Source organism: Micromys minutus (genome assembly GCF_963924665.1).
Source record: "Micromys minutus genome assembly, chromosome: 21".
Lineage (NCBI taxonomy): Eukaryota > Metazoa > Chordata > Mammalia > Rodentia > Muridae > Micromys > Micromys minutus.
In genome coordinates, this window is record NC_137956.1 from 37,905,367 (window position 1) to 37,932,969 (window position 27,603).

Below are 27,603 nucleotides of genomic sequence, written 5' to 3' on the forward strand. Positions count from 1 at the left end.
CTAATTTTGATTATTTCTTGCCGTCTACTCTTTTTGGGTATATCTGCTTTTTTTTGTTCTAGGGCTTTTAGCTGTGCTGTCAGGTTGCTGATGTGAGCTCTCTCCAGTTTCTTTTTGGAAGCACTTAGGGCTATGAGTTTTCCTCTCAATACTGCTTTCATTGCATCCCATAGGTTTGGGTATGTTGTGTTATCGTTTTCGTTGAATTCTAGAAAGTCCTTAATTTTTTTCTTTATTTCTTCTTTGACCCTGCTATCCTTTAACAGAGCGTTGTTTAGTTTTCATGTGTATGTGGGCATTTTGTTTTCTTTGTTGTTGTGAAAGACCAGCCATAGACCATGGTGATCTGAGAGGATGCATGGGAGTATTTCAATCTTCTTGTATCGATGAAGGCTCGTTCTCTGTCCAAATATGTGGTCAATTTTCGAGAAGGTGCCATGTGGTGGTGAGAAGAAGGTGTATTCTTTTACTTTAGGATAGTATGTTCTGTATATATCTATTAATTCTAGTTGGTTCAAAGTCTCTGCTAGTTTTGTAGTGTCCTTGTTCAGTTTCTGTTTCCCCGATCTGTCCATTGGTGAGAGTGGGGTATTAAAGTCTCCCACTATTATTGTGTGGGGTGAAATGTATTTTTTGGGCTTTAGTAGGGTTTCTTTTATGAATGTGGGTGATTTTTTATTTGGAGCATATATGTTAAGGATTGAGAGTTCCTCCTGACAGATTTCCCCGGTAATGAGTAAAAAGTGTCCTTCTTTATCTTTTTTGATAAGTTTTGGTTGGAAATTTACTTTATTCGATATTAGAATAGCCACTCCAGCTTGCTTCTTGGAGCTGTTTGCTTGGAAGTTTTTTTCCCACCCTTTTACTCTGAGATAGTGTCTGTCTCTGTCTCTGAGATGAGTTTCCTGTATGCAGCAAAAGGCTGGATTTTGTTTATGTATCCAGTCTGATAGTCTATGTCTCTTTATTGGGGAGTTGAGACCATTTATGTTAATAGATATCAAGGAATAATTGTTTCTGTTTCCTGCCATTTTTGCTTTTTTGTGTTGAGTTGTGTCTGTGTTTTTTTCTTCTTTTAGTTTTCTTGTTTAGGAGTTTTCTTGTTTTTACTAGGCTGTATTTTCCCTCCTTGTATTGGGTTTTCCACCTATAATTCGTTGTAGTGCTGGGTTTGTGGTCAGATATTGTGTGAATTTTGATTTGTCTTGAAATATCTTTGTCTCTCCAGCGATGGTGATTGATAGTTTTGCTGGGTATAGCAGCTTGGGCTGGCACTTGTGCTCTCTTTTTGTTTCTATTTGGTTGATTTCACCTTTGAGTTTGATTATTTCCTGCTGTCTACTCCTCTTGAGTATCTGCTTCTTTTTGTTCTAGAGCTTTTAGGTGTGCTGTCAAGCTGTTAGTGTATGCTCTCTCCAGTTTCTTTTTGGAGGCACACAGGGCTACGAGTTTTCCTTTTAGCACTGCTTTTTTTGTGTCTCATGAGTTTCAGTTTATTGTGCCTTCATTTTTGTTAAATTCTAAAAAGTCCTTGAGTTATTTAGTTCTTCCCTGACCAAGTTATCATTGAGTAGAGCATTTTTCGACTTCCATGTGTTATGTGGACTTTTGGTGTTTTTGTTGTTATTGAAGACTAGTCTTAGTCCATGGTGATCTGATATGATGCATGGGATTATTTTGATGTTCATGTATCTGTTGGGGCCTGTTTTGTTACCTAATATATGGTCAATTTTGGAGAAGGTGTTGTGAGGTGTTGAGAAGAAAGTAAATTATTTTGTTTTAGGATGAAATATTCTATAGATGTCTGTCAAATCCATTTGGTTCATAACTTGTTTGTTTCATTGTGTCTCTGTTCAGTTTCTTCTTCTACAATCTGTCTATTGATGTGATTAGGTGTTGACGTCTCCCACTATTTTTGTGTGTGGTGCAATATACATGCTTTGACCTTCAGTAGTTTCTTTTATGAGTGTGGGTGCCCTTGTATTTGGAGTGTAGATGTTCAGGATAGAGAGTTCATCTCGATAGATTTTTCCTTTGATGAGTAAAAAGTACCCTTCTTTTTTTTTTTTTTTTTTTGATGACTTTTGGTTGAACATCTTTTTTTATTCAATATTAGGATGGCTACTCCAACTTGTTTCTTGGGACCATTTGCTTAGAAAGTGTTTTTTCCAATCTTTACTCTGAGGTTGTACCTGTTTTTTTCATGAGATGAATTTCCTGTATGCAGAAAAATATTGGGTCCTGTTTACATATCCAGTCTGCTAAACTATATCTTTTTATTGAGGAATTGAGTCCATTGATGTTAAGAGATATTAAGGAATAGTGATTGTTGTTTCCTGAAATTTTGTTGTTAAATACAGAATTAAGCTTGTGTGCTTTCTTATTTTTATTGCAAGAAGATTAATTCCTTGCTTTTCCTATTGTAACATTTCCCTCTTTGTGTTGGATTTTCCATCTATTATCCTTTGTAGGGCTGGATTTGTAAAAAGATATTGTGTAAATTTGGTCTTGTCCTAGAATATTTTGGTCTCTTTATCTATGGTAATTGAGAGTTTTGCTGAGTATTTGTGTTCTGTGCTGGCATTTGTGTTCTCTTAGGGTCTGTATGCCTTCTCCCCTTTCATAGTCTTCTATGTTTCACAGTCTCTGTTGAGCAGTCTGGTGTCATTCTGATTGGTCTGCTTTATATGTTATGTGTCCTTTTTCCCCTACTGCTTTTAGTATACTTTCTGTGTTTTTAACGTTTGTTGTTTTTTCTATTAAGTGTCCGGAGGAGTTTCTTTTCTGTTCCAATCTATTTGGGGTTTTGTAGGCTTGTTGTATTTTTGTGGTCATCTCTTTCTTTATGTTAGGGAAGTTCAATTCTATAATTTTATTCAACATATTTGCTGGGCCTTTAGTTGGGAGTCTTCCCTCTCTTGTACACATATTATCCTTAGGCTTAGTATTATCATCATGTCCTAAATTTCCTAGATGTTTTGGGTTAGAACCTTTTGTGTCAATGTTTTCTATCCTGAGATTCTCTCTTCCATCTCTTGTATTCTGTTGGTGATGCTGTGTCTATGATTCCTAATGTCATTCCTAGGTTTTTCAACTTCAGGGTTGTCTCCTTTTTTTTTGATTTCTTCATCGTTTCTATTTTTGTTTCCAATACCTTCACCTGTTTGGTTGTACTTTCCTGTAGCTCTTCAAGTGACTTTTGTGTTTGTGTTTCCACTTTAAGGGCTTCAACTTGTCTGCATGTGTTCTCCTGGCTTTCCTGTACTTCTTTATGTGTGTTATTTATGTGCTTCTTGAAAACTTTCATCATCATCATCATGAAATTGATTTTAAGTCTAAATCATGTTTTTCTGGTGTATTGCAATATCAATTTGCTGTGGTAGGAGAACTGTGTTCTGATGTTGCCAGGTTGTCTTGGTTTCCATTTCTTGCTATCTTGTTAACAGTGATGCTAGGTGATCTTGTTGTCTCTGACTTGAGCTTGTCTCTTCTCTGGGTCCCTGGGCCCGTGGGCTCCTGTGGGAGATTGTTCCTGGGTGTTTAGCTCTCTAGGTAGGCTATGAGTTTTGGATTTGGTCCCAAAAATTTGTTCTGACTCAGCACCTAACTACCTGTGTCCCAAGAGTCTCTTCCCTTGTAGTCAATGGAGAGGGAGTGTGGACACACCCATGGGCTCAGTAGTGCGAGTATTTCTGCGGCTTCTCCAGGTGCCCAGCAATCTCCTGATAAAACTGGACTGGCTCTGACCTTGGGTCGGAAGTGTCTGTTCCCAGACATCACCACTACCTGAACCCTCAGAGTTCTGGGTGGTCTCTTCCCATATAGACAGTGGAGAGGGAGTATAAACACACCTGTGGGCTCAGGAGTGAGAGTGCTTCTCTATAACCAGGTTATTATATAGCTGATTCTTTCATTGTAAAAACAAATATGTAACACAAAAGAAAGAACAGAAAATAAAAGAGTTGAATTTAGACTTTTAGGATATGTCAGTATTTTCACAAAAAATTAATAGAATATATTTTAAAAGCTAAATATCTTTAGTAGTTTAAAGTAAAAATTATTTTTTACTCATCTGTCTTGCTTCACAGAGATCAGTACTTTTAACTCCTTAATGTTTTTTCTCCAGAACTTCTGAAATACTTCTAAATGCTATGTTCATACAGTTTTTTCTTTGTCCAATTTTTGTTATTTAGTAATTTTTTATTATAGCACCTTAAAATTTAAGTTCTTGTTTACATCTTCTTCATCTGTCTTCCTTTCAAAACTTTTAGCTAAAACTGTTTATAATATTATAACCTAAATATTGCTCACTGCTAAATGAGTCAATATACTTTAATAATTCCTCTTTATAATGAGTATATAATTATTTCTCTTTAAATTGCAATAATTTTTTGTTATCGTCAGAAATTTGTTCTAGGCCTCCTCACATATAACAAAACCTATAAGATGGACACAGCCATACACATTCTGCTTTTTAAATCATCACTCAACTGCCGAAAATACCAGATACAATGTAAATGTTATATGAGTGGCTATACCACCATGTTTAGAAATAACTTCTTGGTTGGGTTTCTTGTGGACTTGACACAATATAAGATTAATCTGAGAAGAGGGAACTAACACTGAGAAAGTGCCTCCTTAAGACTGGCCTGTAGACAAACCTGTGGGGCATTTCTCGATTAGTGAGTGGTGTGAGAATGCTCTTCTCACTGTGGATGGTGCTACCCCTGGACAAATGGTCCTGGGATGTGTAAAAAGATAGGTTGAACAAAGCTTAAGGAGGCAGCCAGTAAGAAGTGCACCTCCATGGCCTCTGTTTCAGTTCCTGCCTTCAGGTTGCTGCCGTTGACAATGGAATGTGGTGTGGAAGTGGAAGCATAAAATAAACCCTTTTCTTACCAAACTGTTTTTGTTCATGGTATTTTGTCACTGCAATAGAAACATAAACTTAGATACTATCTCTACAATAATGACATGTTTAATCAGACATAATTTTTCCTAAATACTTTTTGTTACAAGTTGATAAAATCCTCAGGTTTGGAACCTACAGACTATATTCTATTTTTTTTAAGGTTGGAATTAAGTATTTGCGGGTACATATACATATATGTGTATATGTAACAATAATATAGGAAAAGAGGTTATTAATTTGAGGTGATAAGAGAGAAACTGGGAGGGGCTGTAGGAAAAAAAGGGGGATGTGATACAGTTCTATTTTAATTTAAATAATTTTTTTTTGAACTTCGCACAGTCGGTAAGTTGTTTCTGGGGTGTTCAGAGCTTTCTGGGGTTAGTATCCAATTATTAGTGACTGCATATTATGTCTGTTCTTTTGTGACTGGGTGATCTCACTCAGGATGATATTCTCTAGATGCATCATCCATTTTCTTAAGAATTTCTTTAAGCCATTGTTTCCGATAGCTCAGTAGTACTCCATTGTGTAAATGTAACACATTTTTTGTATTATTCTTTATTTAAGAAAGCTGAAATTATTCTTTCCAGCTTCTGGCTATTATGAATAGAACTGCAACGAACATTGTGGTGCATGTATCTTTGTTGTATGTTGGAGCGTCTCTGGGGTTAATGCCCAAAAGTGGAATAACTGGGTATTCAGGTAGTACTATGTCCTCTTTTCTGAGGAACCACCAGACTGATTACCAGAGTGGTTGTATCAGTTTACAACCCCACCAACAGAGGAGAAGTATTCCTCTTTCTCCACATCCTCGCCAGCATCTATTGTCATCTGAGTTTTGGATCTTGGCCAATCTGACTGTTGTGAGGTAGAATCTCAGGGTTGTTTTGATTTGCATTTCCCTGATGGCTAAAGATGTTGAGCACTTTCTTAGATGTTTCTCAGCCATTCCATATCCCCCAATTGAGAACTTTTTGTTTAAGTCTGTACCCCATTTTTTAATAAGGTTGTTTGATTCTCTGGTGTCTCTCATTCTGAGTTCTTTGTATACCTTGGATATTAGGCCTCTATCTGATGTGGTGTTGGTAAATATCTTTTCCCACTCTGTTGGCTGCCATTTTGTTTTCTTGACAGTGTCTTTAGCCTTACAGAAACTTTGCAATCTCATTAAGTCCCATTTGTCAATCTTTGACCTTAGAGCTGGGCCATTGGTGTTCTCTTCAGGAAATTTTCTCCGGTGCCTATGAGTTATACGGTTTTCCCTACTTTCTCATCTAATAGTTTCAGTGTACCTGGTTTAATGTAGAGATCTTTGATCCACTTGCACTTGAGCTTTGTACAAGAAGATAAGAAAGGGTCTATTTTCATTCTTCTGCATGCTGAGTGCCAGTTGGACCAACACCATTTGTTGAATAGGCTGTCCTTTTTCCATTGAATGTTTACAGCTCCTGTGTCAAAAATCAGGTGACCACATACTTAAGGGTTCATTTCTGGATCTTCTATTCTATTGCATTGATCCACGTGCCTATTTCTGTACCAGTACCATGCAGTTTTCAGCACAATTGCCTTGTAATATAGCTTGAGATCGGGGATGGTGATTCCCACAGATGTTTTCTTGTTGTTGAGAATGGATTTCGCTGTTCTAGGTCTTTTGTTATTCCAGATGAAATTGCACATTGCTATTTCCAACTCAATGAAGAACTGGGTTGGAATTTTGATGGGGATTGCATTGAATCTGTAGGTTGCTTTTGGTAAGATGGCCATTTTTAAAATGTTGATCCTTCCAATCCATGACCATGGGAGATCTTTCCATTTTCTGAGATCTTTTTCGATTTCCTTTTTTAGAGGTTTGAAGTTCTTGTCATACAGGTCCTTCACTTGCTTAGTTAGAGTCACACCAAGGTTTTTCATGGTTTTTGCAACTATTGTGAAGGGTATCTTTTCCCCAATTTCTTTCTCCACATGTTTGTCCTTTGAATATAGGAAGGCTACTGATTTGTTTGAGTTAATTTTGTATCCGGCCACTTTGCTGAACTTGTTTATCAGCTGTAGGAGTTCTCTGGTGTAATTTGTGGGGTCACTTAAATACACTACCATATCATCTGCAAACAGTGATGTTTTTACTTCTTCCTTTCCAATTTGTATCCCTTTGATTGCCTTTTGTTGTCTAATCGCTCCAGCCAGGACTTCCAGTACTATGTTGAATAGGTAGGGGGAGAGTGGGTAGCCTTGTCGAGTCCCTGATTTTAGTGGGATTGCTTCAAGTTTCCCACCGTTAAGTTTGATGTTGGCTGTTGGTTTGCTGTATATTGCTTTTATTATGTTTAGGTATGGGCCTTGGATTCCTGTTCTTTCCAAGACTTTTAACATGAAGGGGTGTTGAATTTTGTCAAATGCTTTCTCAGCATCTAATGAGATCACCATATGGTTTTTTCCTTTGAGTTTGTTTATATGGTGATTACATTGATGGATTTCCATACATTAAACCATCTCTGCATCCCAGAAATGAAGCCTACTTGATCATGGTGAAAGATCGTTTTGAGGTGTTCTTGGATTCGCTTTACAAGGATTTTGTTGCATATTTTTGCATCAATGTTCATAAGTGAGACTGGTTTGAGGTTCTCTTTCCTTGTAGGGTCTTTGTGTGGTTTAGGAACGAGGGTTATTGTAGCCTCAAAAAATGAGTTAAGTAGTGTTCCATCTGATTCTATTTTGTGCAATAGTTTGGAAACTATTGGTATTATCTCATCAATAAATGTCTCATAAAATTCTGCACTAAACTCATCTGGACCTGGGCTTTTTTTGGTTGGGAGCCTTTTGATGACTGCTTCTATTTCTTTGGGTATTATGGGATTATTTAGATGGTTTACCTGATCCTGATTTAACTTTAGTGTCTTGTATCTGTCTAGGAATTCATCCATTTCCTCCAGATTTTCCAGCTTTGTTGAGTATAGGCTTTTGTAGTAGGATCTGATGATTTCTTAAATTTCCTCAGTTTCAGTTGTTATGGCTCCACTTTCATTTCTGATTTTGTTAATTTGGATACTCTCTCTTTGCCCTCTAGTTAACCTGGCTAAGGGATTATCAATCTTGTTAATTTTCTCAAAGAACCAGCTCTTGGTTTTGTTGATTCTTTCAATGGTTCTTTTTGTTTCTATTTGGTCTATTTCTACCCTAAGTTTGATTATTTCTTGCCATCTATTCCTCTTGGGTGTATCTGCTTTCTTTTGTTCTAGAGCTTTCAGCTGTGCTGTCAAGTTCCTGATGTATGCTCTCTCCAGTTTTTTTTTGGAAGCACTCAGAGCTATGAGTTTTCCTCTCAGTACTGCTTTAATAACATCTCATAGGTTTGGGTATGTGTGTTTTCATTTTCATTGAATTCTAGAAAATCCTTGGTTTCTTTCTTTATTTCTTCTTTGACCATGCTATTGTTTAATAGAGCATTATTTAATTTCCATGTGTATGTGGGCTTTTTGTTGTCTTTCTTGTTATTAAAGACCAGCCTTAGACCATGGTGATCTGAAAGGATGCATGGGAGTATTTCCATCTTCTTATATCTATTGAGACTCATTTTGTGACCAATTATGTGGTCAATTTTTGAGAAGGTGCTGTGAGGTGCTGAGAAGAAGGTGCATTCTTTTGTTTTAGGATGATATGTTCTGTAGATATCTATTAATTCCAGTTGGTTCATAACCTCTGCTAGTTTTACAGTGTCCTTGTTCAGTTTTTGTTTCCATGATCTGTCCATTGGTGAGAGTGGGGTATTGAGATCTCGCATTATTATTGTGTGGGGCACAATGTATTTTTTGAGCTTTAGTAGGGGTTCTTTTATGAATATGGGTTCTTTTGTATTTGGAGAATATATGTTAAGGATTGAGTTCCTCCTGACAAATTTCCCCTGTAATGAGTAAAAAGTGTCCTTCCTTATCTTTTTTGATAACTTTTGATTGAAACACTACCTTATTCAATATTAGAATGGCCACTCCAGCTTGCTTCTTGGGGCCATTTGCTTGGAAGGTTTTTTCCCACCCTTTTACTCTGAGATAGTGTCTGTCTTGGTCTCTGAGAGGAGTTTCCTGTATGCAGCAAATTGCCAGGTTTTGTTTATGTATCCAGTCTGATAGCCTATGTCTTTTTTTGGGGAATTGAGTCCATTTATGTTAACAGATATCAAGGAATAGTGGTTGCTGTTTCCTGCTATTTTTGCTTTTGGAGGTTGAATTGTGCCTGTGTTTCTTTCTTCTTTTTGTAATTGTTTCTCCTTTCTCTTTGTAAACAACAATGACCATTTTCTCCTGTATGCATCTTCCATACATTACTTGCTCTGTTCTCTACTTTTATGTGGGAATTTTGTTTGTTCATGCATAGCTATCTAAAATTGCTACATGGGATCTGTTATCACTGGGTTTTATTTACCATAGAATGTTTTGGAAAAGTAAGTAATCTTCCAGATTCAAATATAGTTTTCTGTAGAGTCTAGAACTGGTATAGCTAAACTTTACTCCTGAACCACAGGCTTTAAATACCATTTTTTGAAAGTTTAAAAGATACAACAAACATGAAAATAAAACATTTACACCGCTTACCCCCAAATCTGATTCTTTCATATCTTCCTCCATTGTACTTTTATCATTTGGAGATCAAACACAAGAGTCATTGTTCTCTAATCTATCTCCTTCCTGTATACATGTATACCAATTCAATCTATCAATACCTCTGGCTCTAAAGCCAAAGCATATTCAACAGTCAACAACTTCTTAGGATTTCTACTGTCCTGGCTCTATCCTCAAAATCTGAAGTGAAGATCTCTTACTTAATCTTTTCTGTGGTTCCATTTTATGATCAGAAAGCCTTACCATGTCACTTCACTATTGTGTTCCATCAAACCACTGGAGAGAATTTAAACTGGGGCCTACAAAGTTCTTCACAGTGTAGCTCCTTACTCCTTTTTAGCCAAAATTATCAAATGTCTCACATTTTATGGAACTGCCATTTCCTTCAGTTGTGTGCCATTTTGAAAGTTCTTTTCTTACCTTTTCCAGTTCTCAGACTATTAATCAGCAATTCTAGTAACACCAGCATAAACTTTATTTATGCTATAGAGCACATGCAATAATAATTGTTTATGATCTATCTACTATATTAGAGCTTCTAACAGGTTTGTGATAGCAAGCATTTAGAGTATTTAGGTATTATACAGCAACACATGGTCTATTGCTAGAAGTGGTTAAATATGGTTAACTATGTAACAAACTACTAAATAATACTAAGGGGTTTTAAAGTTTGTCCTTTTAAGTAGCCCTACTTTAGTTTGAGTTTCTACTTCAATCTCATACCTAGAAAAAAATCACATTAATTAAAGTTCAATTGTTTTGTTCAATATATTTTTATAATAACCAACATACATCTCAGGATCAATCAGATATTTATAGGCTTCCTCATCCACAGTGTTCATTCTGAGGATGGAATGAACACCTACCTATATGTTAAGATACTTTAGTTCCCACCATTTTCTCTCTGCTTATAGATACTTCTAAGAGAACAAGACTCTGAATATGCTTCTTAACAACAGCTTGTCTCTAAAATTTGTATATTATTTTTAGAGTCACTCATTCTTTTTTCAAACACCGTTTTAATTAACAAGTAGTTCTTTGCAAGTTAATTCATCTTTTCATCATTGAAGGAAAGATGAGTGTATAATATTATTATCTACTGTAAGTGGCAGAGAAGTCATCAAAGCAGAATTAACAGAGAAGTGATCCCTAGAAAGCATGGTGAGCTTAACATCTCTGCTTTGTATTTCCATTTATAAAGTGTGACATCAGAGTATGACTAGTTGCTTCTTAAATACCGGAACAGAAGCAAAGGTAGAGTTTTAAAATGCTGCTTTAAAAATAATCATAATCTACAACATTATCATGGAAAACAAAGAAGAAAAATGAAATGTGAAAAACAACCCATCCCTTGTTATCATTTCTTACCATTTTATAGAGATCCGAGACGCTAATCTGGTCTGAATCCACTACTTCAAAGTCCTTCCGAGGCACCAAGTCCAAGCCCAAATGCCTAATAAAGAGAAAGACGACTCTCAGAATTGCAAGTCCTCAGATTGCTTATCTCTCCATACAACTGGAAACCTATACCTGTTGTGATTTGTGATTCTGTAGACAGAGCTTCCAGCAATGCCCTAGAAGGGATATGCTTCTATCTAGCAACATCTAATTGTGTTTACTCTGGGGCACATAAATGAAGCAAGGGATTTAAAGACACAATTCTAGTTACCAAGCACTTCCCTTTGTAATTATTAAAAAAAACTTTGATTCAGTATATTTATAATAGTACTTTATTTCATTAAAAATACTTTTGTTAGACAAATAATAAGCTATTATTATTTTTCTATTTCTCCCACCATACTGGTATGTTCAAAGTTCAATTATTCATTATTCTCATTAGGAGAGAAAAATCAACACATAAAAATCATGTTCCAGCACCTAGCATAGGGGTGCACATCTTTAATCTTAGAACTCAAAGGCAAAGGCAGGCAGACCTCAGTGAGTTTAAGCCCAGTCTGGGTTATAAAGCAGGTTCCAGGCAAGCCAGGCCTATACAGAGAGATCTCAACAAAAAACAAAACAAAACAAATATGTTTTAGTTTAGGTATATATTGTTTACAATTTAATACTAACATTGGTAAGTCCTGAACACATATAAGCTGTATATCTTTAACATCAGACAGAGGGTTAAGGAATAATATTACTCAAGCAGCACAATTTAGAAGATATAGTAGTATCCTTTTGGACAGGAAAAAAAGATGGTAATTTTTAGTTGACTATGTGTTAGCATTAAGCAGTGGAAAGAACTCGACATAATTTATACTCAATAAATGTTAATCTCCTTCTCATAGTCTAAGATACTGCCTATAAACCTGAAGATCAGTAAAGTCAGAGGGTACCGGACATATAGAATAGATTGTGACAATAGATTGGAGAAGATCATACATGAATTTTTTTTCTAAAGAAGAGAGCTATACTCATCAGTGTTTCAGAGATGGCTCTGTGATCACCTGACCTCAAATAAGATTATGAGTATCTATGTCTGGCAAAAGTATTCCATGGTGTGATAGTTTGCATATCATAGGCCCAGGGAGTGGCACTATTAGAAAGTGTGGCCTTGTTGGAGGAAGTGTGTCACTGTGGGGGTGAGCTTGGAGACCCTTCTCCTAGCTGCCTGAGGATGCCCAGTGTCTTCCACTAGCAGCCTTCAGATGAAGATGTAGAACTCTCAGCTCCTCCTGCACCATGCCTGCCTGGATGCTGCCATACCCACCCCCCCTGCCTTGATGATACTGAACTGAACCTCTGAACCTCTAAGTAGGTCCAATTAAATATTGTCCTTTATAAGAATTACCTTTGTGTGTGTTCACAGCAGTAAAACCCTAACTAAGACACATGGGATGTTTAAGAAACAACAACTACTACCCTATTTTAACTAAGCTATGAACCTTTTCATCACATACTAGCAAAATTAATTCTGTAAGCACGTTCAGTACACAAACTCCTATTCATTTCAAATAAAGTGAGCTGTAGGAAAAGAAGTTTTCCTTAGAGTTTATAGCCTTGTGCTAGATTGTGTGTGTGTGTGTGTGTGTGTGTGTGTGTGTTGTTTTGTGAATTTGATACAAGTTAGAATCATTTAGGAAGATGACCTCAATTGAGAAAATATCTTCATCAAATTGGCCTGTGAGCTAGTCTGTTGGACATTTTCTTGATTAGAATTGATGTGGGAGAGCCTACCCACTATGGGTGGTGCCTTCCCTATGCAGGTAGTCCTGGGTTTTATGGGAAAGCAGGCTCAGCAAGCCATGAAAGCAAGCCAGTATGCAGTGTTTTTCCATGATCTCTGCTTTACTTCCTGCCCTGCTTTAATTCCTAACCTCTACTCCTCTTCAGATTGAGCTATAAACTGTAAAAGGAAGTAAGTACTTTCCTACCCAAGTTGTTTTGGTCTTGTGGTATTTATCATGGCATCAGAAAACAAAGACAAGCCTGATTATAGCAATCTATCTGATCTTAAACTATCAAATTATAAAATAAAAATGGAAAATTAAAACTATATGAGGAAGATAAAAGCCAGCATATTAACATATTAAAAGCAAGAATTAATAGTAAAACAATTGCTATAAATAAGAATGAAAAGAATATATCAATATTTATCTAGAAAACTAGAGTTATAAAATTACCTTTTGAAATGTTTTCCAAGTCTAAGCCATACCATTTAAATTTTTCTAAACAAGTCACATACATAAAAGTATGTCTACAAATCCTAGTGCTCACTGAAGCAAGAAGATAATGAGATGTAGGCCAGCCTATGTTATATGACATCATCTGCATCCATGTAAGGAGAAGAACAAATGGAAGGGGAAACATAGGTGATAGGGAACAAAACACTTTATACATATTCTTGAACTGCTGGAAGTTCATAGTTGTACAGTTGTCTCCTGATTTCCAAAAAGGATTAGTACTAGGAGCCCTCAAGAATTCCAAATCCAAGGATGGTCAAGTCTCTTTCATAAAACAGCATACTGTTTTTAATTTAATTTACTCAATCTTCTCGTATACTTTGACATCTCTACATTTCTTGTAATATGCTACAATCTAGATGCTATATAAATACTTCTATTGCACTGTTTAGAAAACAAGACAAACACAGTCTAAGAAAAAATATTTTTCATTTATGGACAGCTTACTTCATGGATATGAATTCTGACATACAAAGGGCCAAATGTATGTGAAATAGCCTAAGTATAAAAATTAACAAAAAGGAAATTAAGCAAATAACCCAATGGTAAACAGGCACTTTAAGTACAAGAACTTAAAATCACCACTGGTACCTAAGTAAGTAGAGCAGGAATGGAATGTAAGTGCTCTCTGGCCACTGTGTAACACGTGTAATGATGGGCCAGGGGCCCTAGCCTGCTTGTCCACTCAGCCACACAACCATACACCATCCCACCCAATCTACACAGAAAACTTCTCAAGGTCTTTTCTATCACATCAAACTGACAGTATCAGATGCAGGAAACATGTCAGTTTTGAAGCAAATATTTGTCACATTTTCTTCTTTGAGACTAGTGCTTTCCTGTAAAGTAGCCAGAATCAAGTGCTTTTCAGTACATCAATTTTATTATCTTTAGAAACTGAGAATGATTACGGACTTAAAAAACCAAAAGCTGGATTACATCTTTTATTATCACTTTTAAAAATAAAAGCTTTATTTCATTTTTAATTAAGTATATGCACATGTCATCTGCTTAGAGGATACGTGCATGTCATGGCAGTTGCCTGGAGGTAGTTGTAAGCACTCTTGACTGTTGATCCATCTCTCTGGCTCTACTATGATCATTTTAATTCAGAAAGAAAAGTTTGCAAAAGTTAAATTACTAAATATTCTCATTTGAAGAAAGTAAAGCTACTGCACAAGGAAATGTAATTATTATATGCTCTCTGTGAGTCTCATCTTAAAAAAGAGGTTTCTGGCTATTTGCTCCTATAAATAACTTCATAGACTGTGAACCGAAATGTAAGGAACAATCAAGATGATGTCTTTCTATATTCACTCAAAGAGAGGGAACAGTACAGAAGAATGACTAGAAGAGACCATGCCTCTTGGATTTTACTTAGTATCATGTTTTGAGAATAAAGGAATCAGATACTTAAAAACAAACACACACACACACACACACACACACACACACACACACGCACACGCACACGCACACGCGCACGCGCACACGCACACGCACACGCGCACACGCACACACACACACACGAAGAGCACCAATGTCAGATCACATGGTTTGTACCTTACTTCTTCCAGTAACCTACAGTGACTGATATATTCTCATTGCTATTCTGAGGACTGATCCATATAAATACTCAGCAGTGTCTGGAATTGTGCACAGCTACTGAAATTATAACTACTCCTACTATGTGTAGTATCATCAAGCCTTTCAAGCTCTCCCTTTGCTACCCACCCCTTTTCTTGCAGTAGAGTTAATACGTTATTTGGGCTGACCTTAACTTTTGATCCTCCATGCTTCAACCTCCTAAGTAGTTATATTTATAGGTCTGCACAATGAAATCCAGCTAAACACCTTTTTCTAAGTAAGAAAAAAATGAAGGTTTACAGAGAATTAAAGTACCCTTTTGAGGAAGAGGGCTGGATTTTCCTCAAGCTTGGTCTATCTTGATTTGAAATTATAGTATTTCCATTATATTTATTAGCTTTCTAGAGATAACTGTCTAAATACTAATGGCTAGTGTTAGCATTTTGTCTAAGCTCCACCCCACAGTTACCTGGCTACAGCCAGGTATGCCTGACTCACTATAAAAGGGGCTGCTTGCCGCCTCCTCTCTTCTCTCTTGCCTTCTTGCTCTGGTTTTGTCCTCTCATCCTGCTCTCCCTCTCTCCACTCCTCACCCACTTCACGTGCTTCATGGCTGGCGTGTCTCTCTCTCTCTCTCTCTCTCTCTCTCTCTCTCTCTCTCTCTCTCTCTCTCTCTCTCTCTCTCTCTCTCTGCCTTTCTCTGTCTCTACTACCCTCTCAACTCCCTTCCCCATGCCCTAAACAATCTCTATTCTATACTACACTGGTCATGTGCTGGTTCCTCAGGGGGAAGGGATGCCTCAGCATGGGCCCACGGAAGTAACCTCTTCCCCCATACCTGACTACACATCTACCAAATATATTCCTTCTCTCCCTTACCATTTTATAAACACAACCACTACAAGTTACTGCATTTATAATGGTTCAGTTATAATAGTTTGAGGGCTAATTCTATGCCAGTGCTCTAGGAAAATAAACATCAACTGGTTAATGAGTAACCAGTAGACAGGGCAGTTCATTCTAGTTCAAAAATACATTTATGCATTAACTTCCAAGGGCAGGCATTGTACTAATTACAAAATATAATGATAGGAGAAGAGGAAAGGGACGAGAGAAGAGTGGGAGGGGGAATAAAGAGTAAGGGAGACAGTGAAAGAAAGGTGGACAGGAAGAAAAGGGGAACCAAGAGACTGATTAGTCTTCGAGAATTTCATTTTTATTCATTCATTCATTCATTCATTTTGGTCACACACAGTCAAAACTGCTAAACAGAGTAAGAACAGCTGCTGAGAAAACAGCCTCAAACTCCAGAAGAACCTAAGAAGTCAGTAGGTAGTCTGCTGGTTTCATATGTTGAGAGAAAAAAATAACCACTCCTCTAACCAGGAATTCTAGCTTAAAAATCTATTCAGAAGAAAACCATTCAGTGACACCTTCTGCATATTATAAACCTGTAAAGAGCTTTTGGAGCCACTTCTAGAAATTTCGAAAGAATTTGACTTTGGATTTTGACAAGGAAGTAAACTCAGATAAGAGTATTTACATTGGGAGTAATATAAAGCTCAAGGTAAACACAGCCTAGGAATGTGTGATATTCCTTTTATCTTGGTTATCCTGATAAATCCCTAGAAACTGTGACCAAGGGGCTTTGTTTATTGCCTAGTTTTATTATCTTTGATCTAAGAATTTACCCTATTTTCTCTGCAAGTACCTAGAATGATATAAAAACAGACTGGAGAAAAATAAACTCGCTTCAGCCTCAGCACTGGCTAGAGTTATGTTATAATGTCTAATTGTCTTTTCAATCCTCACTTCCTCACTTGAGACCCTGTTTACAGAATGAGCTGGCTTGGTCATAAACCAAACTACTGCTTATGATAATTTTATTGTAAAGTGAAAAAAGTTAAATGAATCACTTATAAGTTTTTAATTAAAATTCTTTTATTTGTATTTATTTCAGACAGAGTCTCACAACGTAGCTTAGCCTGGCTATAATTTATAATTATTCTTAACACTTGCATGAGTCTGCAACTCTGCTCAACCTTTTGTTCTTTCTTAATCTCACTTTCTCTTTATAATTTTTCACCTTCCCTTTCTTTCCTACTTCCACAATTAATATCAATTTTACTGCAAAATGTACAGAAACAATTTTAATTCAACAAAAGCTTTTTAATACTTGCATATTATTGAAATTTGAGTTTTCTACCTAAAGAATCCAACACATAAAATTCTGTAATTTTTACCAAGAGTACATGCCATGACAGCACACTTAGGGTTCTCATGCCATTGTGGCTGCTTCAAAACTGGTAGGACTGTTAGTTGCCTCGCTCTCTTGGAAGCTTTCATGGCACCTTCTGCCATCATGAAAGCAAGTAACTGTCTCTTTGCAAGAGACAGGGACCATTACAAAAAACATAATCAATCAAGATGCAGAGTTGTGGAGCCCATTCCCAATGGAAACATCAACAGAAAATAAACAAAACAAAACAAAATTCTCATACTTAAAGCTCAGCGAACATGGCAAACGTGAGGGAATGAAGATTCTAAGAGCCAGAGGAGAAGAAAATTTGCTGTGAGATTGGTTTCTAGTAATCTCAAAAGCTACACCCATAAAGTATGACCAACACAACTGCCAAACCATGAGCTGAGCAAGGAAACAATAATAAACATGCTCAAGTGCTAAAGTAGCTGAGGGACAAGCCCCAACTCTACAAACACAAAGAGATATAGGCAACTAAAGAATGCTGCGAGTAGGAAAGCTAGTCTTCTCCAGGGATGAGCACATAAATAGATTAGGCAGTACCAAATGGTCAGCCCTGAAAATGTACATATAATCATACAGACAGAGTAGGTTGTATTTAAGATTATATATGCATATGTATATTAGTAAACATATGTATGAAGCAACAATTAAAGAAAAAAGAGGCCATTAATTTGAAAGGAACAGGCAGGAATATATGTGAGGGTTTGGAGGAAAGAAAAGGAAGAAGTCATATATTATAATCTCAAAAAATAAAAAGTAATAAAAAATATTTCTCCTTTTGAGTATTTTTATAAGGCAAAAATCAGTTTGCTCGTGTCAATTCTGGATTGGTACAATTTTAAATTTAACTATTTTATATTTACTATAGTGATGAAATTAGAGGTTTACAGAACAGTCTCTATGGAAGGCTTAAAATTAATTAAAAAATTGAAAATAATTTCTGGTGTACTATGTTTTAGCTCCTTGCACTGAATATATTTATTGGACTGGAGCCTCTTCTCTTAGACTTTCTGCTTGTTACACTTAAGGTCTGTGGGTTGCCCTAGGTATTCTGTACATGTTGGCAAGTATCCACTTGTCAGTGAGTACATACTGTGGATATCCTTTTGGGTCTTAGTTATGTCATTCAGGATATTTTCTAGTTCTATCCATTTACCTGCAAAATTCATGATGTCCTTGTTTTTGATACCTGAATAGTATTCCATTGTGTAAATGAACCACATTTGTATATCTATTCTTCAACTGAGGGACATCTGGTTTGTCTGCAGCTTCTGGGTATTACAAATAAGGCTGCCGTGAACGTGGTGGAGCATGTATCCTTGTGGTATGGTGGGCCTTTTGGGTTTATGCCCAAGAGTGGTATAGCTGGGTCTTCAGGTAGATCTATTTCTAATTTTCTGAGGAACCACCAGATTGGGTTCCAGAGTAATTGTAACAGTTTGCACTCCCACCAGCAATGAAAGAGTGGTCCTCATTCTCCACATCCTCACCAGCATGTGTTGTTGCTTGAGTTTTTGATCTTAGCCATTCTGATTGGTATGAAGTAGAATCGCAAGGTTGTTTTAATTTGCATTTCTCTGATGACTGAGGAGTTAGAACATTTCTTCAAGACTTTCTCAGCTATTTGATATTCTTCTGTTGTGAATTCTCTATTTAGCTCTGTACCCCATTTTTAAATTGTGTTATTTGGGTCTTTGGAGGTTAACTTCTTGAGGTTTTAGTTTTGGTTTTTAACTTTTGTTATAATCCAGTCCTGACACTACTCTCCCAGTCTGCCCTCTCACATTTCCTCATCCCATTCCTACTCCCTGTCTCCAAGAGGATGTCCCCCACACACCCCTCCACTCTTCCAGGCCACCCACTCCTTGGGGCCTCAAGTCTCTCGAGGGCTAGGCGCATCTTCTCTCGCAGAAGCCAGACCCAGCAGTCCTCTGCAATATTGTATCTGGAGCCTTAGACCAGCTTCTGTATGCTGCCTGGTTGGTGGCTCAGTGTCTGAGGGATCTTGGGGATCCAGGTTAGTTGAGACTGCTGGTCTTCCTATGGGGTCAACCTCCTCCTCAGCTTCTTCTAGTCTTTCCCTAATTCAACTACAGGGGTCCCTGACTTCAGTCCATTGGTTGGGTGTATCTGCATCTTTCTCAGGCAACTGATTCCTGTCTATAAGCACACCATAGCTGGGCTGGTAACTGGACCACCTTTCCCTCAGACTTCTCCATTTTTGTTCTTGTAGTTCTTTTAGACAGGAACAACAATTCTAGGTCAGAGATTTTGACTGTAGAATAGCAGCCCCATCCCTCCACTTAATTCCCTGTCTTTCTACTAGACGTGGACTCTACAAGTTCCCTCTCCCTACTATTGGGCATTTCATCTAAGGTCCCTCCCTTTAACTCCTGAGAGTCTCTTACCTCCCAGGTCTCTGGTACATTCTAGAGGGTACCCCACCTCCTACCCCATGAGGTTGCATATTTCCATTCATTCCTGCTGGCCGTCCGGGCTTCTCTCCTATTTGCCACCCCCCATAATTGATCATGTTCCCCCTTTTCTCTCCCACTTCCCTCTCTTACCCAGATAACTCCCTCCCTCTGCCACCCATGATTGCTTTCTTCTCCCTCCCAAGTGGTATTTAAGAATCGTCACTTGGTCTCTTCTGCTTCCTAACCTTGAGTTCTGTAAATTGTATCCTAGATATTCTGTACATTTTTGGCTAATATCCTCTTATTAGTTAGTGCATACCATGCATGTCCTTTTACGTCTGAGTTACCTCACATGGGATGATATTTTCTAGTTCTAACCATTTGTCTGAAAAACTTTGTATATTAGCCCTCTGTTAGATGTAGAGTTAGTGAAGTTCCCCCCCCCCCCAATCTATAGGTTGCTGATTTGTCCTACTAATGGTGTCTTTTTGCTTTACAGCAGCTTTTCAGTTTCATGAGGTCCCATTTGTTAATTTGTTGATCTTAGAGCTTGAACCATTGGTGTTCAGTTAAGGAAATGTCCCCCGTGCCAATTAATTCAAGCTCTTTCCCACTCTCTTCTATTAAATTTAGTGTATCTGGTTTTATGTTGAGGTCCTTGATCTACTTGGACTTAAGGTTTATGCAAGGTAATAAATGTGGATCTATTTTTATTCTCCTACATACAGACCACCAGTTAGACAGCACCATTTATTGAAGATGCTTTCCTTTTTCTACTGTATGTTTTTGGTTTCTCTGTCAAAAATCAAGTGTTCACATATGTATGGGTTTACTTCCTGGGTATTCAATTCTATTCCATTGATCAGCTTTGTCTGTCTCTGTACCAATATCATGAGGTTTTTATCACTACTACTTTGTAGTACAGCTAGAGGTCAAGGATGGTGATTCCCCCAGAAGATATATATTTATTTTAAAATTTAAGAAAATAACATGGAATGAGGGGTGGGAGAGGAAAAGGAAGAATGATAGGCAATACTTTGAGAAAAATAAAACAAAAATCAAACAGCATCTAAACTACAACTACTTGTGACAAGTGCTGAGTTCTGTCTCACACAAACAGGTACAGTTCTCTATAAGTATGGGTTTTAGAATCCATCCTAGGCACAATGCCAGTTCCAGCACTTACTACCCAACAGTGCTTCTTGGTGACAGTTCCCTCACTAGTTAAGTCTTAGAAGGTCAAAAGGACCGATGGGTCCCTGTACTTCCCACAATGCTGTAATTAAATATACTATTAAAAGCTATGATTGTTTATGAAAATGATTATGAAAAAGCAAACTATATGTCAGAAGGTATACTAGATTAGCATATTACTAACAATTATATTAAATAAAACATTAAAATGTGTTTGTCAACTATTGACAGTAGATCTACCTACATGCCAACACACGCTACCTGTCAGTACTTTCTAGCACTTATAAAAGGATTGTGAAACACAAAGTATAGAGATATTCTGGTATATGCAAGAATTATGGAAATGATTTTCCAAGCTCAGCTTTGGTGTGGAATACTGGCTTTTACATAACTTATAGAGTGCAGTATCTTTACAATAAATTATTTATTTCAAAATAGGAATGAAAAATAGAAGTTCAAGTACCAGAGAGAATAGTTCTATCAGTTTAGAAGAATGCTTTGGATTTGCCTGTTTGCTTAAATAGAAAAAAAAAAAATAAAGCTAATGAATAAGTGCCTAGTGACATTCTGCGGTACTCACAGACTGGTACCAAGCCCAATTGTCATCAGAGGCTTCCTCCAGCAGCTGATGGGAGCAGAGTCAGCATCACAGCCAAATACTAAGCATATCTTAGAAAACACAGCAGAAGGGGGAGATAAAAAATTATAGAAGCCAGAGGAGTCAAGGACACCACAAGAACACAGCCTTCGGTATCAACGAAGCCGGACTTACATGGGCTCTGAGACTGAAGTGACAAACAGAGACATTGTATGAGTCTGCCCTAGATCCTCTGCATACATATGTTGTGGTTTTTAGCTTGGGTTTTGTGAAACTTCGAGCAGTGGAAATGGCAGGGGTAAGGGGTGTCCCTGGTTCTTTTCCTACTCATGGGACCCTTTTCTTCATATTGGTTTGCCTCATCCAGCCTTGATATAAGGGTTTGTACCTAGTTTACTGCACCATGTCTGGCTGACATCACTTGAAGGCCTGCTCTTTTCTGAAGGAAAAAGGAGGACTGAATCTGGGAGAGATGGGAGATAGAGGGAGTGTAGAAGGGAGAGGTGGAGGGAGAAGAGGTTGTGGTCAGAATTTATTATATGAGAAAGGGATAAATAAAAAGAGAAAAGTAACAACAAAAATAAAGACAGACTTACGAAATTTTTGTTTGGGTTTCAACTGGAGGAAGGAAGAGGTGCCTAAAGAAGAAAGATGGGAACAGGGAAAGGAGGGACAGAGTGGAATAGTGCTTTTCTCTTTGACTTCTTTATTAAAATGGACATATTTTACATACATACATACACATACTCACACACACACACTTCACCGAAAAAAAGTTGTAAAGATGAAATAGTTCTACAACTACCAAAAGTATTTCCACTCTTAGTGTTTTTCAAAAATAATCTGTACCTGTATATAAGACGTTAATTTAAACTACCCTCATTAAGATTATAAATATGATTAGCTTGTGTTCCAAGCTTTACAGTAAAAAGGTAACTGATATTTCAAAATTATTAATCTTCTTTATTAACTGGTTTTATGGTTGCAGTTAAATTCCAACATGATGAATTATATAATTATTTGTGGCATTGATTCAAATTCATTTACTATTATCAGGGAGTTTTGTTGTTTTTGTTTTTTGTTTTGTTTGTTTGATTTGGTTTAATAAGGCAGGGTCTCTCTCTTTAGTTCTGGCCATCCTAGAACTATGTAGAGCAGGCTGGCCTTGAACTCACAGAGATCCTTCTGCCTCTGCCCCCAGAGTACTGGGATTGAAGGCATGTACTACCATTCCTGGCTACTACTATTGATTTATAAGGTCAGTGCAATGATACTTTATAGTATAATGACTAGAATTTGGGACTGAGGACACAGATTCATTAGTTGGGCTGTAATTTAACATACTATATTTTACTTTGTTTTTTTTATTGTTTCAAGTCATTAATTTAGAGAATACTATCTGATCAGTGTACTTGAATTCATGTATACAATAGTATATAGATAGTTTAATATACACAATTATTACAATGTACAGCCAGGAGGAACCTTAATTCAAGTATACTATAGCATATGAGTAGTTTTGTATATAACAAGGATTACAATGTACAGTCAGAAGTTAATAAGCAAAACAAACAACAATAGGATCTTGTACCCTCAAATAAATCAAATCAATTTCAATTGTATTTATCTTGTTTCTAGTAATAACAACTATCACTCTCAGTTGAATTCACTCAGATACATTAGTTTATATTTCCTGATTTATTCTTATACTTAGTTTCTTTCCTCAAGCTTCACCTACAAATAGTAAATGACAATAGCTACTATGCATTCTTGAATACATAAAAATTGCTTTATTTGACACTATCAGTTAATGTGACTACTTACAAAACTCTAGCTAGTGTAGCATTTCCCTTATTAAATTTTAAAGCAACTACTTTATTATCTTCTGGTACTAATGATAAAACTTTTGAGGCCAGTGTGATTATTTTCTTTTGTAAGAAAAGCTGTTTTTCTATCTAAAGACTTTCTATTCATTCCTGGAATTAAAAAAAAAATCTTAATGTGCCTTAATCTGGAGTTTGTTTTCAACTCCATTCATTATTTTAACTGTATAGTAATCCTGTTCTATTTGGAAGCTGCTTATTTTGAACTCTGGGACTTATGTTTCTTTATAAACAGTACCTTGTCTTTGTTCTTTTTCTATGAATTATATTTGATCTTGGTAATGATTCTCTAACAGTAAATGTATTCAGTGAATTATTTTCCATCTTTTTGTTTTATTTTCAAGGAAATACATAAAATTTATGAGTGTTTTATTTCAAAAATCATATTCTTTCTCCTTTCTTTATTGACCAATTTTACATAATGCACCTTCTTGATTTTCTTTGTAGATACTGGAGAAATTTGTTTTATTCTTAAAGTTTTTAGTGACCTTCCACTTCTCTTAAAGAATAAGTCATTTCCCTTGGGCCCAGATATATATTTTTTAATCTTGGTCTCTCTCTTACCTAAGAGATAATTTACATATCAGTGAAATCTGATTGCTCATTTATATGGAAAATATAAAAAGTTTTGTGCATAAAGAGATGACTGGCAAGCTTTCCTTCCTGGTAATTACATGAAGCCACAACACATGAGGTCCTAATGCTTCCTCCAGTTGCCCAGTTTCTTTGAGGCTGTTATTTTCTAATATAAATAGGAAACAACTGGCTGTTGATTCTTCTCAAGGAATGAATATTCTTCATACAGACTTTAAAACCATCACTGTGATCTTTTAAAGTCCCTCTCAGATCTTCTGATTCTGGGAGCTTCAAGGCAGACCGGCTCCAACATTATCTGAAATTCTCTCTGCCTATATTGGCCTTTTCTGTCAGTAACTTATTTCCTACCATTCAGAAATAGATCCGCACATCTCATTTACTGGTTTCTTTTCTATCATTCCAAAATACTTTGGCTGAAAGACATGAATATAAATATTTAAATATGTTTAGACAAATATGTATTCTGAAGTAGGAAACAACTGGTTGTTTCAAAGTTCAGGGAACATGAACAATTATTAAGTTATGAAAAATACAACTTTAACCTATAACAATTTATAGTGACAAAATCTCAAATTTTTAAAGATTTATTTTTATTCTATATGTATGGGTGTTTTGCCTGCATATATCTTTGCACCATGTGCACACATGGTACCAAAGAAGCCGTAAGTGAGCAGCACATCCCCTAGAACTGAGGTTGTAGACAGTTGTGAGCTGCCATGTTGGGTGCTGTCAATCAAACCCCAGCCCTCTAAAAGAGCCGCCTGTGCTTTTAACCACTGGGCTATCTTTCTAGCCCTCAAAAATGTATTTTAAGGGCACAGAAAATCATCACATCTACAATACAAATGCAGGAGTCTTTCTGAATGACAAATGAGTTAAGAATATTCTAAAGTACAGATCTTCTTTTATAGGTTATGCTTATTCAGATTCATTGTATGGGTATAAAATGTATAAAGAACACTACTCTCTCTCTCTCTCTCTCTCTCTCTCTCTCTCTCTCTCTCTCTCTCTCTCTCTCTCTCACACACACACACACACACACACACACAAAGTATACATTTATCTGTAGTGTGTAAAAGTATGCATATGTCCATGAAGAAGTCAAAGAACTCATTGTAGTAATAAGTTTCTCTTCCATCTTGTAAAATCTGGAGATCAAAATCAGTTGGAAAGGTTCGGTAGCAAATACCTTTACCCAATAAGCCATCTTCCCTGTACTGACTTCCCTTTTTCTAAAGCACCACAATTTTTTTTAAGTATACTGTAATTAGTGAGGTTTAAAATAAAGAAATCTGATTTCCTGGAAAACAGCTCAGAGGATAACCCAGTCCAATTCCTTAGTTCTTCCCAGAAATAAAAACAAAGGCTAAGAAAACTTCAGAGTAGAACCATTGATAGTTAGAAAAAAAAATGATGCCTAGCAAAACTGTATGGAAGATACAGTTTTTAGTATATATATATTTAATGATTATGTATATAATCATTAAAGAGAAACGTAGATCAAGTTTAAATTTTATGAGGACTAAGTTACAAAGAAACTAAGAGATGCCCAGGTAATAGTCATACTTACTCATTACCCCAATCCAGGCGCACGGTGATGTGCCGCTTAACCTCCCGCACCTGATCCTGTGTCAGGTGACCAGACAGTAGCTGCCTTCGAAGGTCAATAAGTTCATTCATCACATGGCGTAGTTTGTAGAAAAGATCTACTTTGTGTTTCTGAAAGGTATTTTGGTGTGGGTGAAATATAAAAGGGATATGGAAAGGGAATGAAAAGAGAAAGAAAAATAGTTAAACTATGGAAAGTGCTCATTTCCCTGAACTGTAAAGGTAATGTAAGAAGAGGAATACTTAGAAACTAAAAGGCACTTCCTACTTTCAAAAAATTGTATACATTGATATCTAACAAGGCAGTATAACTAATCTGCATCATCAAAAAGCACCCTCTACCCAATCCTGGACCACTTATCTCAGGTAAATCAAAGTTATTAAGCTTAATCAGAAAAGTAACTTACACAGGAGCCCAAAGCTGATTTCACAACGGAAGTAATAATGTCCCTAACAGCAAAGAGTTCAACCATCTGGCAACACCTCTAGCTTCATCAGGAGAGATAGTCAAGTTAAAAGAAGATAATTAACTGCCCTATTTTGAAGCAGCTAAGGTTTCATATAAAGCTAATCTCTAGAGTGAGATTTCTTTCTTGGTTTCTAGGCCTCATCTAGCTTTCTAATTAGCTTCTTTTAAACAGTGTATGTCCCTAGAGAGGGAGATTTCTACTTCTTTCAGCTTAATAAAGATCCTTACAATTACAAAAGTTAAGTAGAAACATTATAATGAACTTAATTAAGGGCATTGTAGTGTTTATTATCTTGCAACTAAAAAAACTAAGTACTCCAGTTGATATTTCAAAAACTGTTCTTAAGATTATAAATTTAAGAACTGTAGTCTTAATTCAAAGAAGTGAAATCTTGACTTTTGAATACTTAGGATTCTGTTTCTTTCAGAGGAAAACATGATTTTATATGATTATTGAAGATAATTTGAGTATAACAATTTATAAAGAATGCTTTAATAATCAACATATGCTACAGACACAATTTTTCCAGGTACTTTTGTTCCATAATTGCTTGAATTTATGGACTAAAAGGCACACCTGTATTGTCCCAGAAAGGAAAAATCCTTAATACAGGTAATGACACAGAGAGTTGGAAATTTAATGAAATGACTAAAGTATTCTCAGAGAAAAGGAAAGATCATCAGCTGAGAGTGATACAAAGGGACACTGACACTTTAGAAAACATGAACCAGTTTTTCAGGGAATGCTGACTTGAAATAGAGGATTAAAGATAGTTTCAGCTTCAAGGTAGTTCTGAGATTTATAAACACTAAAAGTGGGGTTCTTTTTTTAGTCTAAGGGTAAGAAAACATACTGATATCAGTGCACCACACGCATGCGCACACATGTGCATGTGTGTGTGTGTGTGTGTGTGTACACTCACTATGATATATTCTTTTTAAAGATGCATTTATTTTTAATTTATGTGTATTAATGTTTTGCCTAAATGTATGTCTGTGTACCACATCCAACCCTGGTGCACACAGAAGACTCAAGAGGGCACTGCATATCCTGAAAATTGGAGTTACAGACAGTTGTAATCTGCCATACTGGTTCTACAAATCAAATGTAAGTCTTCCAAAAAAGCAGCCAGAGCTTTTTATAGCTGATCCATCTCTGTACCCCATGTGCTACAACTTAAATGTTTGTGTCACACCAAATTTACATGTTAAAATGGTATTAAAAGGCAGTACCTTTGGAGAGATGATTAAAGTCATGAGGGCAGAGCACAAAGAGCATTAGTGCCCTTGTAGAAGGCTGGTCCATGGAGTTTGTTTTACTACTACTCAATGTGAGGATGTAGTGAAAAGGTGTCAGTTATGTGGAAATGAGCTCTCCCATGACAACTCTGTGAGTGTTTTCATCTTAGACTTTTTAAATTCTAGAACCATGAGAAATAAACTTTTGTTCTTTACAGTTTATAGAATTTTTATATAGTAGCCTTAATAAACTAAGAGTATATGTGTAGTATATATGTGTATAATTACATATATATGCATATATAAACATACACCCATGTAATATACACACATATATACACATAATGTCTATGCAAGAAAACACTAATATATATTATAAACATTATTTATGTTTTTAAATAAGGACTTTTCATATTAAAATTTCCAAAAATGATAATATCTCCCCTGCCATGTTCTTCTATAAAAATATAACACTGACAGTCCTACAGGAAGGGATAGTGTGGGTTTTCTCCATGAATCTAGGCAGGTCCTGAGACC

General features: G+C 36.4%; 1 protein-coding gene across 1 annotated transcript in view; it reads right to left on the reverse strand.

Moving 5' to 3' along the window:
- DOCK3 (dedicator of cytokinesis 3) overlaps positions 1–27,603 on the reverse strand; it is a 331,413-nt gene that overhangs the window by 173,369 nt on the left and 130,441 nt on the right. The window contains exons 6-7 of the mRNA XM_080933917.1: positions 25,321–25,469; positions 10,894–10,978 (exon numbers count right to left, since the gene is read on the reverse strand). Coding sequence (XP_080790043.1) covers positions 10,894–10,978; positions 25,321–25,469 — 234 coding nt within the window. The remainder of the gene's footprint in view (positions 1–10,893; positions 10,979–25,320; positions 25,470–27,603) is intronic.